General features: G+C 56.0%; 1 protein-coding gene across 2 annotated transcripts in view; it reads right to left on the bottom strand.

Annotated features, from left to right (window-relative positions):
* Nucleotides 1-2,657: 2,657 nt before the first annotated feature.
* The window catches only part of OSBPL5 (oxysterol binding protein like 5), an 80,507-nt gene continuing 67,286 nt past the window's right edge, over nucleotides 2,658-15,878 (bottom strand). The window contains exons 15-22 of one of the 2 annotated variants that reach the window (XM_017887327.1): nucleotides 9,882-9,979; nucleotides 9,393-9,482; nucleotides 9,174-9,310; nucleotides 8,513-8,698; nucleotides 8,102-8,228; nucleotides 6,230-6,368; nucleotides 5,510-5,612; nucleotides 2,658-3,902 (exon numbers count right to left, since the gene is read on the bottom strand). In XM_017887327.1, the coding sequence (XP_017742816.1) occupies nucleotides 3,764-3,902; nucleotides 5,510-5,612; nucleotides 6,230-6,368; nucleotides 8,102-8,228; nucleotides 8,513-8,698; nucleotides 9,174-9,310; nucleotides 9,393-9,482; nucleotides 9,882-9,979 (1,019 nt within the window). In that variant the 3' untranslated portion in view covers nucleotides 2,658-3,763. The remainder of the gene's footprint in view (nucleotides 3,903-5,509; nucleotides 5,613-6,229; nucleotides 6,369-8,101; nucleotides 8,229-8,512; nucleotides 8,699-9,173; nucleotides 9,311-9,392; nucleotides 9,483-9,881; nucleotides 9,980-15,878) is intronic. The other variant, XM_017887320.1, reaches the window with a different exon arrangement.

The raw sequence follows: 15,878 nt of genomic DNA, 5'->3' as shown, positions 1-15,878 counted from the left end.
GTGACCTTTCTCCAGGACTTTCCAGGAATGGAGACACAGCATCATCATCACAGATGGTAAGCCCCATATCTTTGCCAGTAATTGCAGCAGAAACATTTGGTGTAGTTAAGTCCTGCCTTTCATAAATGTCTCTCTTAAGGCATGCAGACCACTTGAAGCAGCTCACTCGAATCATACTCCATAAACTCACACAAGTCTCTCTACGTAAATAGGAGCGGACTGACAATGGGCTTTAGCGGACATAGCTCTGCAGTCAAAATCCCAGATGAACAGATTTGGAAAATATGGGAGGCTTGGCCGGGGGTGGTGGCTCATGCCTGTAATCCCAGCACTTTGGAAGGCCAAGGCTGGTGAATCACTTGAATTCAGGAGTTCAAGACCAGCCTGACCAACATGCTGAATGCCCGTGTCTACTAAAAATACAAAAATTAGCTGGGCGTGGTGGCGTGTGCCAGTAATCCTGGCTACTGGGGAGGCTGAGGTGTGAGAACTGCTTGAATCTGGGAGGTGGAAGTTGCGGGGAGCTGAGATTGTGCCACTGCACTCTAGCCTGGGTGACAGCAAGACTCTGTCTCAAAAAAAATAAGAAAAGAAAATATGGAGGCACCTGTCATCACAACCAGCAATAAGCACCATAAGGTGTCTGGCCAGCCTGTTGTGCTGGTTTCTGTCTTGCTTCCAATTAGAAATACAACGGGACACACAGGAAGAGTGTCAAACACGCATCTGGAATCAAACGCTCCTGGCGCATGAAATCCGTCACGTCTGGCATCCGCAGTAAGCGCTGCAACTGAGACACCAGCACGGTTGGAGGCATGGAGGATTTTCTTCTGATGAGCTGGAAGCTCTCACTGCGCCCTCTTCCACACAATCAGTGCAGCCTGGGCTTTCGATTTCAGACCAGTTGATTTCCCCTGAACCCTGACAGCCTCTATGGCATATTCATTTGATGAATCCTGCCCCAAGAGTTGCAAAGAGTGACAACTGGAGCTCTCCAAATAGTGACACTAGCTACAGTGAACCTTGTTGAACATTTGAAATGCTGGTCAGGTGCCCTCCCTTCCACCTCCTGCAAAGTTTCAAACCAAGGCCAGGTGATGACTGTTGTCAAGTGCTCCCTGAACACCTGTGTAGGCACCTCTTTGGGCACCTATTCCCTTAGGATTTGGGGCAATTATTCCCTTAGGATTATGCTCACCCTGGACACATCGGGGTCTGGACTCTGTTTTTTTCCTCCTGGGATAGTTGCTTTCTCTTCCTTGTTGATTTAAAATAGTTCTTAGCAAGAGGCTGGGAGCCATGGCTCACACCTGTAATCCCAGCACTTTGAGAGGCCAAGGCAGGAGCACTGCTTGAGGCCAGGAGTTTCAGATGAACCTGGGAAACACAGTGAGACCCGTCTCTAAAAAACAAATGAGCTCGACATGGTAGTGTGTGTCCGTAGTCCCAGCTATTCTGGAGGCTGAGGCAGGAGGATCACTTGAGCCTGGGAGGTCGAGGCTGCCATGAACTTCGATCAGACTACTGCACTCCAGCCTGGGTGGCAGAGTGAGACCTTGTCTCAAAAACAAATTAAAAAATAAACAGCTCTTAGTAAGATAGAGGGAGAGTTCTGGAGGGGATTCCCGTCTTGCCCCTGAGTGTGTGAAGCTGCTGAGGTGTGGGGGGAGGGCCTGCCCTGTGGTGAGCTGGAGCTGGTGGGAGGAGGACCCCTGGGAAGGCTGCCTCTGGGCAGGGCCATCTGGCTAAGCATGTTTGCTCTGCATGGGCCCGGGGTGCAGGAGGCAAGATAGGGGTCCCAGGTGAGGTGTCTGGAACAGCCTGCCCCGGCATCAAGATGCAGAAGGCTGTCACCCCCAAGGTTCACACTCTGAGCTCATGTTTGCCCCATGGCGTGTGGCCTCCACACAGGGGTGCTGGAGCCAGGCAGGGCCCCCCGCCCCGTCCTCCAGGTGGTTTGGGGGCTCTTGGGAGTCCTGGCTGTCTGAGGTGAACATGAGGCTCCCAAGAGGAGCTGGGGGCAGGACCCCCTGCCTCTCCCTCCACCCCAGCCACAGCCCCTACTCTCCCGGGGCCATGGGGGTCGAGGCAGGAGGTGCAGAGGGAGGTGGTGACCCGAGGCCCTTTGCGTCCTCCTCTCCTGGGCACTGCCTGGCTGCCCTCGTCTTCTGGTTCCTGTGAGGGGTGGGCTGCAGTCTCCCTTTGCTGTCACATGGGACCTGTGGTCAGGTGCCCCCACCCCTCCTTCAGGGGCACCCTGGGCAGGCCCACTCATTGGTCTTGGTGTCTGAGTACCAGGGGTGGTGGCCACAGTGGAACCGAAACAAGGGGCAGCAGGTCAGGTGGTCCAGCCTGGGGGTCCCCTTCAGTGACTGGCAGCATTGGCCTCAGGGGCTGTGCCAATGCCCCCCAGCAGCCTCTGAGGTGCCTGGAGCACCTGTGAGAAGTGTCACTCTGTGTCCCCCGCTGGCTCATTGGGCGGTGATGGGACCCCAGCCTCCCAGCATTTGCTCCACAGGGCGGGCCAGCTGCCCATGGCTCCCTGCGAACTCTGCACCCTCCTCCCTCCTGGGCCCCTCCACCCAGCCCCACACAGCTCCACGCTGGCCTTGAGTCTTCCTGGGAAGCCCCCATCTCATTTCCAGAAGTCCCGCAAGAAGAGAACACACATGTGTCTGTTTATTTCAAGGTATGGAGCACAGACACATCCCCAGATGGGGGAGGAAGGGAGACAAGGACATGGGCACAAAAACTGGAAACAAACCATCCGCTACAGCTCAGACGGCGCCGCCACGATGTAGTTTAAGGCTCTGTATGTATATATATGTGTAGAGGCTCGCACACGCACACGCACACGCACACGCAGAGCGGCACTGACACGGGGACTGAGGCCAGACGCGAAGGCTGACTGCGGCCTGCAGCCTGCCTAAAATATTGCAATTATGTTTATTAAAAAAGTGTAAAATGGGAAGACTGTGCATCGGTCTGAGTAAAGTGGCGAACTTGAGCCTCCCCAGCCCAGGTGCGGGGCCAGCTAGGCCACAGCCCTGTGCCCCCCACACCCCTGCACACACTTGCACCCACAACCACCTCCACCTGTGCATGCCCCCACGAGAGCGAGTGTCCAGGTGTAGGGGTGGGTGGTTCCAGGACCTGCCTCTGTGGGGCCCCATCCAAACTGCACATGGTGGAATAAAAAACCAAAATGCCCTCCCCAGAGTGGCACTAACCTGTCCCTGGCACTCACCAGTAGCCCCACCAGGGTGTCCCAGGTAACGTGGACAGGGTCTCAGGAAGGCAGGCCTATGCGTCCATGTGTGTGGGGGGACTCCTGGGCCACTCGGGGCTCCCTGGCTGCTCCTCCAAACCTACCCACTCACTGCTGCTGGGATGTGACTGTCCAGGGCCCTGGCAGGCCCTCCCACCCTAAATCCATCCATCCCCCATGGCAAGTGGAGGCTGGACAGGGGGTGACACAGCAAGATGGCCAGGAGTGTGTTGCACAGCAGAAGCTGCATTTGGCTTTAGCATTAAGGCCGGCGCTGGGCAGAAGGCCCTGCAGAGAGGCCGGTGCCCCCCCGAGAGGGGCCTAGCACACCTGGGCCTGCAGCGCCCTTGTGGCCCCGGGTCCCTCCTGCGCCTGGACTCCCCGTCACAGTGGCTGTGCTTGCCAGGCCTCTCTGCCTCCACGGAGCAGGCTTAAAGTGCTGGGTGCCTGGGAGGGAGGGCTTGGGGCTGGCCAGGAGCTCTGCCCCCGGTGCTCCTATTTGAGGATGTGGTTAATGAACAGCTGACACGCCAGGAACACGCAGAGCAGGAACCAGGATCGGGGGCTCTGCAGGAGGCCTGGGGTCGGTGCCTGTGCCGCCCGTGCCGTGGAGCTCAGCATGGCGGAAAGGTGCCTGCAAGGACAGGGGATAGGTCATGGGGACTGTGACAAAGCCAGCAAGGTCCCCTCCCACAGGCCAGGATGGTGCCCTGGGTGCTTGACCAGGTGCTGGACCCAGGGCCGAGGTGGAGACGGGATGGCCCTCCAGGGGCATCGGAGCAGGGGGGGGGTCGAAAGCGTGTTAGTGGGAGGGCCCCAGGGCACCACGGCTACACTGGGATTCCCTGGGCACATCCAGGGCAGAGGAGGGTCAGGGATCGGGGAGCCAGCCTTTTACATCCTCCCTCCCACCTCTGTGGTTACGGCTGAGTCATGCCTCTGCCACCTTCATATGTTGAAGTCCTGACCCCTTCCACCTCAGATAAGACTGTATTTGGAGATGGGGTCCTTAAAGAGGTATTTATTTAAATTGAGACCATTAGGGTGGGCCCTGGTCCCATACGATCGGCATCCTTATACGACGAGGAGATGAAGACACAGACACAGTGAGTAGGTGGCGTCTGCCAGGCAGGAGAGAGGTCTCGGGACAAACCAGCCCTGCGGCACCGAGATCTCGGACTCCAGCCTCCAGGACCGTGAGGGAGCAGACGCTGCTGTCCGAGCCTCTTGCCGGCAGTACTCTGCCATGGAGGTCCTGGCCCCTGAGCTGGAGTACTTTGCCATGGAGGTCCTGGGCCCTGAGCTGAAGTACTTTCCCATGGAGATCTTGACCCCTGAGCTGGAGTACTTTGCTGTGGAGACCTTGGCCCCCGAGCTGGAGTACTTTGCTGTGGAGGACCTGGCCTCTGACATGGTATCTGGTTTGCTCCAGAAGCTTCTGGCTGAGCCCAGGCCACCTGCCTGATAGCTGACCTGCTTCTGGGGAGCCAGGCCTCCCTGTTTCTTTGCCCACACAGCCTCACCAGGGAGCACCTGCTGGAAATGCTCACACAGGGACAATGACAGCTCTCGAAGGCTCTTGAGCCTCACAGAGCCCAGGCCTGTGCCCTGGCTGCATTTCACCCTGGGATATCAAGCCCACTTTATAGAGGGGAGGCTGAGGTATGACAGCCAAGGTCCCACAGCCAGTGAGACCCTCAGCCTGGCTCAGAGCCAGGAGCTTTGGACCCAAGATGGACCCTGTGCTCTGCTCCCCATCAGTGGCATCTGCTGACAGGAAGGGGCCATGCGGCCCTGGAGGCCTGCAACCACCGGCTCTCGGCCACTCCCATTTGCTCCTTCCCCAGCCATTCCTGAGAAGCCACAGCGTGCAGGTGCGGGGCCACCACAGTGAGCCCAGGCTGCCACCTCGCTCCGCACACCTCAGGGTCTCTCCTGGGGCTACCCCAGGCCATGCTGGGCTGGCACCTTCCTCTGGGCTCCTGGACATCTCCGGCTCAGTGTCTGCCAGGCATGGCCAACTTGGCTGGTTGGTCACACCGCACCGCCTGCCACTCCCACACCCTCTCTCCTGCCCCTGCCGGTTTTCCTCCTTTCATCACCCTGCAGGCCTTTTGCCTTCCAGCTCCAGTGACAAGCCCGGCCCCGGCCTCCTGGCCTCCCCGCCTCCTGCCCTAGCTCTACCAGGTCTCCCACAGTCTCTGACCCAGAGCCTGGATGGACACAATGAGTGTGGCCCACCTGTGCAGCTCCTGCTGGGCCTCTCGGATGGAGAGGATGGCCTCGTGCAGGGCCTGCAACCGCCGCGCTTCCTTCCTGCACCGAGGGCATGGGCTCTCACCGCCTGGGATGGCCCCGAGGGAGACACAGGAGGGGAAGGGAGAAGCAAGGATGAGCTGGAGGTCCGGGGGCGCTGGCATGTGGGTCTTGGGGTCACATCCAGCTCGGGCCTCCGCCCCACCTCATGGGAAATCTGCAGGGCCAAGCTGCAGACACGGAGATGAGGGAGGGGCACTAAGGATGTTTCTGGAGGGAACCCCCTGGCTGGACCAGCCTCTAACAGGCCTGGGAGGCAGAAGTGGCCAAGGCAAGGCCCATCCATTACAGAGGCAGGGGCAAAGTTGGGGAGACACAGCTCCTGGTGACAGGAAAGGAGCAGAGGGTAGGGGCAGGATGCCACTAGACCTGCCCCTTATGCCGCCCCCGCCGCTGGGGAGCCCCTGGCCTGGGCCCGCTCCCTTTCTTCCCCGCCCCCACCATGCCCCACTTCAGCCCTTGGGCTGCCTCCCAGACTCTGAGAGGGCAGAGCCTGCTGGGGGGCCCCTCAGGGCAGCAGAGGAGCTTTTGCTGGGAGGCCGCCCTACATCTGGGCAGGTGCTTCTCTGGCTTCCCCACTGACCAGGTCAGCATCTGAGGCACGAACCAGACAGTGGCCTTGCGGCTGGGCCCAAGGGGGCTCACCAGGGATAAAGTCACCATCCTGCTCCTCGTCCGAGAGCTCTGGGCAGGACTCAGGTGTGGATCCGCTGCTCTCTGTGGCCTGGCTGTGGCCAGAGGGCTGGTCGCTGGCCTTCCGAAGCCGCTGCTCTGGGCCAGACCTCTGCAGAGAAACAGAGCTGCTGTAGCGGAGAGCCACCCATGCCCCCTGCCCAGGCCCCAGGGACATGGTGACATGCTCATGCCAGGACAGTATTAGAGGCGGCAGCCGGCAGGGAGGGCAGCTGCTGGACTGTGGAACTGGCTGGAGGGGTCTGTCTCAGCCCTGGCATGGCATGGAGTAGCCACGGCCCCTTTGGGCCTGTTTCCTCATGGGTGAGACAGAGCTGCTGACCCCTCAAAGTGAGCAAGGGCCTGCAAGGCGGTGCAGATGCACCTGCCCTGGGCCCACCACGGGGTGGCATCCAATAAATGCAGAGATGAAGGCATGGGGGGGGGGGGGCCGAGGGTGGTTCTGACCCCTGAACCACGAGGACAGATGAAAGCCGAGGCCACTGTGGGAGCTGGCGGTTCCATAGGAACCCCGGATGGCTAGGGTTCCCCATGTCAAGGGGCATCTCCAGGGGGGAACCCCCAGACTCAGCTGGCTACTCACAACCCCAGGAGTGCAGGCAGGGCTCATCCATTCAGCCCTTACTTGAGCTTACAAGGAACCCAGGACAGGAACCGATGCTCAGGGGTGGGGAAAGAGCAGAACCTGGCTGTGGAACCACCATGTAACAACGGGCCTTTGGGGCCAGAGAGGTGCCAGGGACGCTCTGCATTGGGTGTGGTCAGCGATGGTGCAGTTGGGTCAGAGCCAGGACAGGTGGGGTCAGAGGTGGGGCAGGTGGGTTTGGCCACAAGGTACTCCACGGGACGGTTTTTGAGGCATGGTGGAGCCCAGGCTGACTGCAGAGGCTGAGGGGTGGGAGGCTGCAGAGGGCGTTGGGGGTGGACATCTGCTGGAGATCGGTGGGGTGGGCGGGGCCAAGGGAAGGCGGGAGCTGTCTGGCCTGAGCTCAGGGGGATGGAAACTGTGCTGCAGACAAAGGGGGTGCAGGGTACATCTCCTGAGGCTTCTTCCCTGGTCCCTTGGCAGGCAGAGCATGGGAAATGAGGCCGAGGAGATACCATGGTTCCCAGCTTTCTGGGGAAGTTAGGGCCATCAGGCAAGCATGGCCTCTCATCTGAGTCTGGCCCAGACGGCATCAGCTGGGGAACATGCCCCATCCTGCCTGCCGTGGGTGAGCACCGGCCGTACTCTGCATGCTCTGCACGCAGTAAGTAGGTGCAGGGCTGGTGTGGCTCAGCACACCTGGAACGGGGGCGTGTGGGTTTGGCGCCACCTGGTGGCCGCCCAAGGCATGGCACCAATACACACCCAAGGCAGCTTCCTCGGGTTCCTCTGCGGAGCCTCCCTGCTGTCCTGCTTCCCCTTTCCAGACCCAAGATCTGTGCAAGCGCTGGCTCCTCCTCCTCCTACCTGGGCAGGGCCCTGGGCTGCCCTGACCTTCTGTTTCCTCATCAGTGGAATGGGATAATGTGGCTGCTAACTTGGCAGAGGGAGACTTTGGGGGCAGTGGACTGAGAGACAGTAGACACAGGGTCCCACACGCCAAGGTGCCCCTAGAACTAAGCATCCTGCAAATTCTGGTTTCCTGAGTCCCATGCTGGGCAGAGAAGGAAAGGGGATAAGGGTGTGAGGGCCTAAGCTTGTGTCCCAGGTCCACTGGGAGACAAGGGCTAAGACTTAACGGAGCGAGGGGAAGGGAGGAGCGAGGTGAAGAGCGAAGGGTGGCGGTGGCCACACGTGCAGCTAAGAGCAGCCCTGGGTGGGGCCTCTGGGGTGCTGACCTCATGCCTGGGCCCTGGGCTGCCCAGGAAGGTGGTCTGGCGGGCCACGGCCTCCTGCTGCAGGGTCCGCAGGATCCCATCTTGCTCAAACTGGGCGATGTCCTTCAGGGGGTCCCAGGGGCTGTGGCTGGAGGGTCCAGAAGGTGTCCGTCAGCACAGGCAATGGCCCTCCCTTCAGCCCCCCAGCAGTGGCCAGAGACCTCCAGGAGAATGACCACTGCCCATACCTCATGGGCAGGGCATGCGGTAAGGACTGGCGGTGGGGGGTGTCACTATCTGACTCTCCTCCACTGGCTCCTCCAGGGGCACAGGCTGAAGGTGAGAGGGAAGCTGGGAGCCCCTGGGCCCTTCTCAGCCCATCTGCTAGGCCCAGCCCCACCCTGTGGCCCCCAGGGCTTTGCCAGCACTCACTCCTCGTATCGGTAGTGCCACTCCTGGGTGATGGGGTCCAGGTGGAACAGCTGCGGCTTCCAGGGCGTGAGGCTCTCCTGCCGCTCTCGGGCCCGCCGCCGCTGTGCCTCCTCCAGTGCAAACTTCTCCTGTGTGGCCCTGTGCTGGTCGCCCTTGCTGATGGCCCTGGTGACGTGCTGCCAGAGCCTGCGGGCCAGGGACCCGCCCTGAGTCAGTGGCCCGGGCAGCCTGACTCCTAGGCAGCTGGGAATCAGGGCCCCTTGGCACCAGAAGGCAGGCACACAGCAACCTCTGCCTGATTGCCTCCAGTGACAGGGAGCTCACTACTTTGAAGGGAGCTTTTCTTTTGTCCATGAGATGGGCTTTTCCAAAACTAAGCTCCCACCTCCTGCCCTGCAGGGACCTCCCTGTGCAGCTGTTGGTCACCCACCGGCAGTGAGGCAGTGAGAGGTCAGGGGGAGCCAGCTCCACTCCAGGCCACACCCCCTCCCTCCATCTGTCCTATCCAGGACACGTGATCTGCCACCAGGGATGCACCAGGCTTGCCCTCCCTGCCAGGGACATCCTGGGGCCATGCTCACAGCACTGTAGCCCTGCTGACCTGCCTGCCTGGCCATCCAGGCTGTGGTCAGCAGGGTCCCTGGGCGCCGAAGGGACTCACCTCTCAGACTCCAGCTCCGTCTGCTCCTCCAGCGGCACCGTGTGCTGCCTCAGCCTCTGTCTGCGGACCTCCTCGCTCGGGGTCCAGAAAAGCGCAGTGCTTCCACTCCCTTCCTCCTTGATAAACACGTCCCTGTCCTGCCCCAGATGGCCAGCGGGGTCAGAGGCTGGCCTGGCGATGACCGCCCGGCCGTGCCTGCCCTGAGGGATGGCCCCTTACCCAGTGGCCACTGAGGCTCGCCAGGACCTCCTCTCCCGACGTGATCTTTCCCGAGATCTGGTTGATGCTGGTGCTACCCCCGAAGAGCGGCTGCAGAGTCACACCCAGAACAGAGCCCAGTGAGCGGGGGCTGGGCCTCCAGAGCCACATCCTCACGGGGGCACGGAACAGTTATTCTCTTGGGGTACCCGGGAGCCCAGGAGGATGGACCCAACACTAGCCAACAAGGCCTTGGGGATCCTCATGCCTCTGCTCAAGGATGCACGGTCCCCGCCACAGAGACAGGGCCTGGGCTGGTTCCGCTGTGTGGCTGCAGGCAGCAGCCTCCCCTCTCTGGGCCCTGTCTGTGTTCTGGGATGTCAAGAGCTGTTCCCCTCAAGTGCACTGCCTTGGGGAACCTTCCTTGGGGCCTGGAGAGGGTGTGAGGGGGATCTCCAAGGCCTCGTTCTTTCCCTGGCCTCGTCTCCCCCAGGCTGCAGCCAGCGCTACCTTCAGTTTGAATTCCAGCTCGGCCTGGAGGTTGTTCTTCGCACACTCGATGGTGACCTTCCCACCCAGCTCCATGGTCATCGTGCCATACAGGATTCCTGAAATGCAGCCAGTGTCAGGGGCCAGGCAGCCCCAGCCCTGCTGAGCCCCAGGCCCTGCTGAGTCCCAACCCAGCAGCACCAACCCCTGGGAGGCCTGTGTCAGTCCCTGGGAGGGTGAGAAGGAGGAGGTGCCAGGAGCAGAGCCCACAGGGAGAGGCTGGTGAGGATGTGGAGCCTGGGAGGCGTGGAGCCTGGGAGGCACGCCTGGTCCCTCAGGGGCTGTCTCCCCGACTAAGGGGGCTCTGTCCTCGCCAGGGCCTTTGCTCATGCCATGTGTCGCCTCCTGTTCCAGGCTTCCGGGAGGCCACCAGCGCCATGAGGCATGCATCGTGCTTCACTTCACTCCACAGTTCCCGCTCCGACGTCAGGCTCCTGAGGGCAGGCATCTTCTCACTGACCGCTGCGTCCCAGAACGGCACCCGGAACACAGTGGGCACCGGCACCCACGATGGCAACCCGTACGTTTAAAAAAATTAATACTTTTGTTTTTCAATTAATGAAGGAAAGAACAACTCTTCCATTTCTGGCATATGGAGGAGTTAATCTAATTAAAGAAGCACCACCGCCGCCGCCATCAAAACCCAAACATCTGCACTCTAAAAACCACTTAGAAATGTGTGGCAAAATATGTCCCTTGAAAATGAAGAAAAGAAACAACAAGCTACTTGTCGCAACAAAGGCTTGAAATACCCCCAAATCCCTCCAGAGGGGGCTGTGTGCGTGCACCCTGGTCCATGCGCACGACGGGAAGCTATGCGGCCTAGAAAGACAAAGGGGCGTCTCTGTGCAGCTCTGGGGGGTCTCCAGGCTCCAAGGAGAAGAAGGCGGCCCAGGAGGCAGAGGCTGCAGTGAGCTGAGATCACACCACGGCACTCCAGCCTGGGCAACAGAGTGAGACTCTGTCTCAAAAAAAAAAATAAAAACAAAACAGATCTGACCTCCAGATTGTGACCACTAAATATTATTTCCTAGTGAGAGGAAACGAGCTTCCTGGAGAAATGGTCGATTTGAGGTCTAGTGTAGGAAATGTCCTAGGTGCACACGTGGTCAGGGCAGAAGGAAGGACGCCAGCAGAGCTACTGGGGTATGCAGGGGGTCCCAGAGCCAACTATGGCCCCCACTGGCCAAAGATGGGGCAATTTCAGTATCAATAAAGTTAACAACTGAAAGGTTCTGAAATCACCAAATATGTTCCTATCAAATAACACATGGCAATAATGACCTTCGCCAATCACCTTTGGAAGACAGCAGGGGAAAAAACTCATTATTTTGAAAAGATAAAAAACCTGGGATGTGCTGGGCGCAGTGGTTCAAGCCTGTAATCCCAGCACTTTGGGAGGCTGAGACGGGCAGATCACGAGGTCAGGAGATCGAGACCATCCTGGCTAACATGGTGAAATCCCGTCTCTACTAAAAAATACAAAAAACTAGCTGGGCGAGGTGGTGGGTGCCTGTAGTCCCAGCTACTCGGGAGGCTGAGGCAGGAGAACGGCCTGAACCCGGGAGGCGGAGCTTGCAATGAGTCGAGATCCGGCCACTGCACTCCAGCCTGGGCGACAGAGCGAGACTCCGTCTCAAAAAAAAAAAAAAAAAAAAAAATCCTGGGATTTATCCTGTTACAAACCAATCCTGTTGGGTAACTGCGTAGTAGACAAGGGAAGTTTCTCTTTCAAGGAGCCTTCCGGTGATTTAGTGAAAGAGGATGGAACGTCACCATTTAGCAATGCCTGATACATGAACGGATCCAGACGTTGAGAATCAATGTTCGCTAATGTCACAAAGAACAACAGGCCCTGTGCACCCTGCTGTGGAAAGACACGAAACCCCCGATGAAGCGTCGTGTTGAAAAAATTGTGCTGAACGTGATCAGGCGACTAGAGATCGAATCAATTGGTGGTTTATAGGAAATCCCCAGGGCAGAGGAACGCAGCCAGGAAAATCCATGTGGAGGGACTAGGAGGAAATGACTAATATACTGCAAGGGAAAAACAGGAGGGAGGGACATCAAGGAGATGTAAACACAGGGCAGTCATGCACAGAGCATGGCCTGACGCAGAGACTTAGCCAAACGGCCAGCTGTCATGTGTGTGGGGGATCAAGACACAGGCACATGGCAGCTGGGGATCTGAACCTAGACTGCAGACTTGATGGTAACAAAGAGTTTGTTTGTTTGTTTGTTTTTGGTCAGATGATAGAACTGTGGCTATGGTTAAGAAGGGAAATCCTGGCCTGGCGTGGGGGCTCAAGCCCATACTCCCAGCACTTTGGGAGGCTGAGGCAGGCTGATCACTTGAGGTCAGGAGTTTGTGACAAGCCTGGCCAACATAGTGAAACACTATCTCTAATAAAATACAAAAATTAGCTGGGTGTGGTGGCACATGCCTGTAATCCCAGCTACATGAGAGGCTGCGGTAGGAGAATCGCTTGAACCCGGGAGGTGGAGGTTGCAGTGAGCTGAGATCACACCACTGCACTCCATCCTGGGTGACATAGCAAGACTCTGTCAAAAAAAAAAAAAGAAAAAAAGAAAGAAGGGAAATCCTTATCTTTAGTGATATAAAATAAAATACACAAATGACATGATATGACATCTGGGATTTACTTCCAATTAATTCGGGGGAGAGCATGAAGGTGGGTGGCTTGCTGTGCTGAGGGTACGTGGGGTGTACTGTGCTTCTATATATGTTTGAACTTTGCCATAATAAAAAGTTGAAAAAAATCTATGAAGCATGGAGGAGTCAATGAGCAAGCAAGAAAATATGGGAACTCCCCTATAAGAGAAAATAAAGAGGGAGAAGACGGGAGGAGGAGAGGAGAAGAGGAAAGATGGGGAAGAGAAGGAGGGACATTTGTTGATCTGAGATCTTGGTTTCTGAGGTTCCCATGGGAAGCGGTAGACAGGTCCTTGGGTCAGAGTAACCAGGAGAGACTTTTTCTGAGACATTTCCACAAAGCAGGCACTCTCACATGGCTACACACTCAGCAAAAGGAACAGTCACAGAAAGCCCATTCATCCCAGAGGGAGTCAAGCAAACATTCGTTTTGGGCCTGTGCTCCAGGGGTTAAAAAGAAACCCCAGAACTCTCCATGAATGTGTAGGGTGAGTTTGGGATTCAAATCTCTACTTCCTCCGTGTCCCATAAACAACCTACTAAGAAAATGTGAGAGCCCGCCGGGCGCGGTGGCTCAAACCTGTAATCCCAGCACTTTGGGAGGCCGAGACGGGTGGATCACGAGGTCAGGAGATCGAGACCATCCTGACTAACGCGGTGAAACCCCGTCTCTACTAAAAAAAACACACACACACAAAACTAGCCGGGCGAGGTGGCGGGCGCCTGTAGTCCCAGCTACTCGGGAGGCTGAGGCAGGAGAATGGCGTGAACCCGGGAGGCGGAGCTTGCAGTGAGCTGAGATCCGGCCACTGCACTCCAGCCTGGGAGACAGCGAGACTCCGCCTCAAAAAAGAAAATGTGAGAGCCAACAAAACAAGTTCAGCCAACAAAACGAAAACAAACAAAGAAAAAACGAGCAAATTAGAATCCGAGGTTTTACTAAATACAACCATTCTTCGAATAATTATTGAGCACCTTCGAGGGTATCACTATGGACAGTGAGGACCCAGCAGCAAACAAATTAGAATATCAGAATGACCAGCTAGAGATGACAAAACACTGTGTTTATTACAGTGCTCAAAGATTTATCAGAAAGGATTGCAAACATGACTGAGGAACAACGTATGAGTATAAAAGAACAGGCAAGGCTGGGCGCAGTGCCTCACCCCTGTAATCCCAGCACTTTGGGAGGCAGAGGCGGGCGGATCACCTGAGGTCAGGAGTTTGAGACCAACCTGGCCAACATGGAGAAACCCCGTCTCTACTAAAAATACAAAAAAGTAGCCAGGTGTGGTGGTGCATGCCTGTAGTCCCAGCTACTCAGGAGGCTGAGGCAGGAGAATTGCTTGAACTCAGGAGGCGGAGGTGGCAGTGAGCTGAGATGGCACCATTGCACTCCAGCCTGGGCAACAAGAGTGAAACTCCAACTTCGTCTCAAAACAAAACAAAATCCCAAAAACAAACAAACAAAAAAACCAGGCAGGTTTGATATGAAACTAAGTAGAACTTCTTGGGAAACAATATATCAAAATGGAAAACTCAGTGGATGAGTGATATATCAGGTTAATTAGAGTTAAAGATACATCTAAATAAATAATCTAGAATGCAAAGAGATAAGAGATATGATGGAAACATTAAGAGAGACTAAGCAAAGGAGGAGATGGTTTAAATTCTGTCTCATTGGAGTTCTAGGAAAAATGGGGAAATCAGGAGTGAGGCACTTAAAAAAAATAGCTAAAAATTTCCGGACTTCATCAAAGCCACGAAACCTCAGTTTCAAAGAGTTCAAACAAACAAAACCCTCAATCAGCAAAATTAAAAGAAATCCAGAGCTATCAAGCCAAAAAAAGACATGAAGGTTTTTTTTTTTTTTTTGAAATGGAGTTTCTCGCTTGTTGCCCAGGCTGGAGTGCAATGACATGATCTCAGTTCACCGCATCCTTCACCTCCCAGGTTCAAGCGATTCTCCTGCCTTAGTCTCCCGAGTAGCTGGGATTACAGGCATGCGCCACCACGCCTGGCTAGTTTTGTATATTTAGTAGAGATGGGGTTTCTCCATGTTGGTCAGGCTGGTCTTAAACTCCCGACCTTAGGTGATCCACCCGCCTCGACCTCCCAAAGTGCTGGGATTACAGGTGTGAGCCACTGTGCCAGGCAAGGATTTTTTTTTTTTTTTTTTTTGAGATGGGGTCTTACTCTGCTGCCCAGGCTGGAGTGCACTGGTACCATGATGGCTCCTCAAAGCCTCTGCCTCCTGGGCTCAGGTTATCCTCCCACTTCAACCTCCCAAGGCTGGGACCACAGGTGCACCACCATGCCTGGTTAATTTTTTGGTACTTTTTGTAGAGACAGGGTTTCGCCATGTTGCCCAGGCTGGTCTTGAACTCTTGGGCTCAAGTGATCCCCCCACCTCTACCTCCCAAAGCACAGGCATTTATAGGCATGAGCCACCACGCCTAGTGGAGGAATCTTTAAATGCATATTGCTGAGTGAAAGAAGCCAATCTGAAAAGGCTCCACACCATATGATTCCAACTACATGACATTCTGGAAAAGGCAAAACTATTATTTTGCCAGGGCCTGGGGGGACTGAGGAATATGTGGATCCATCTATTCATGCCTAATCATAAGAGATTTTTAGGGTGGTGCAACTATTCTGTGAGATATGGTAATGGCAGATACATGTCCTTCTGTATTTATCAAAACCCACAGAATGAGCAACACAAGGAGTGAAAGGGAAGGAGAACTGTGTACTCAGTAACAATGTATCAGTATTGGCTCATCAATGGTACCAAATGTAGCACCTCAGTATGAGATGTTAATAACAGGGGAAACTGTGTGTAGGGGATACACAGGAACTCTCTGTACTTCCTGCTCAATTTTTCTGTAAACACAACACTACTGTAAAAAGGAAAGTCTATTAATGAAAAAACAAAAAAGAAATCCGAACTTTGAAACACTATAGCAAGACTACAGGGCACCAAGGCAAGGAGAGCATCTTCAAAGCAGCTACAGGGAAAAGCAGATTATGTAACAAATAAACTGACAGCTAATCATCCCCAACAGTAGTGGAAGCCATAAGGCAAAAAAGCACAACACACGTATTCAAAGGGCAGTAAAACAGCCTCCACCTGGCATTACCCACCTTCAAAAGTCATGGGCAAGGCTGGGCACGGTGGCTCATGCCTGTAATCCCAGCACTTTGGGAGGCCGAGGCGGGCGGATCACCTGAGGTCGGGAGTTTGAGACCAGCCCGACCAACATGGTGAAAACCTACTAAAATAC

This window comes from Rhinopithecus bieti, unplaced genomic scaffold, assembly GCF_001698545.2.
Source record: "Rhinopithecus bieti isolate Rb0 unplaced genomic scaffold, ASM169854v2 scaffold_1014, whole genome shotgun sequence".
In the NCBI taxonomy this organism is placed as follows: Eukaryota; Metazoa; Chordata; class Mammalia; order Primates; family Cercopithecidae; genus Rhinopithecus; species Rhinopithecus bieti.
The sequence above is the reverse complement of the archived record's forward strand: the minus strand, read 5'-3'. Positions and strand labels throughout refer to the sequence as shown.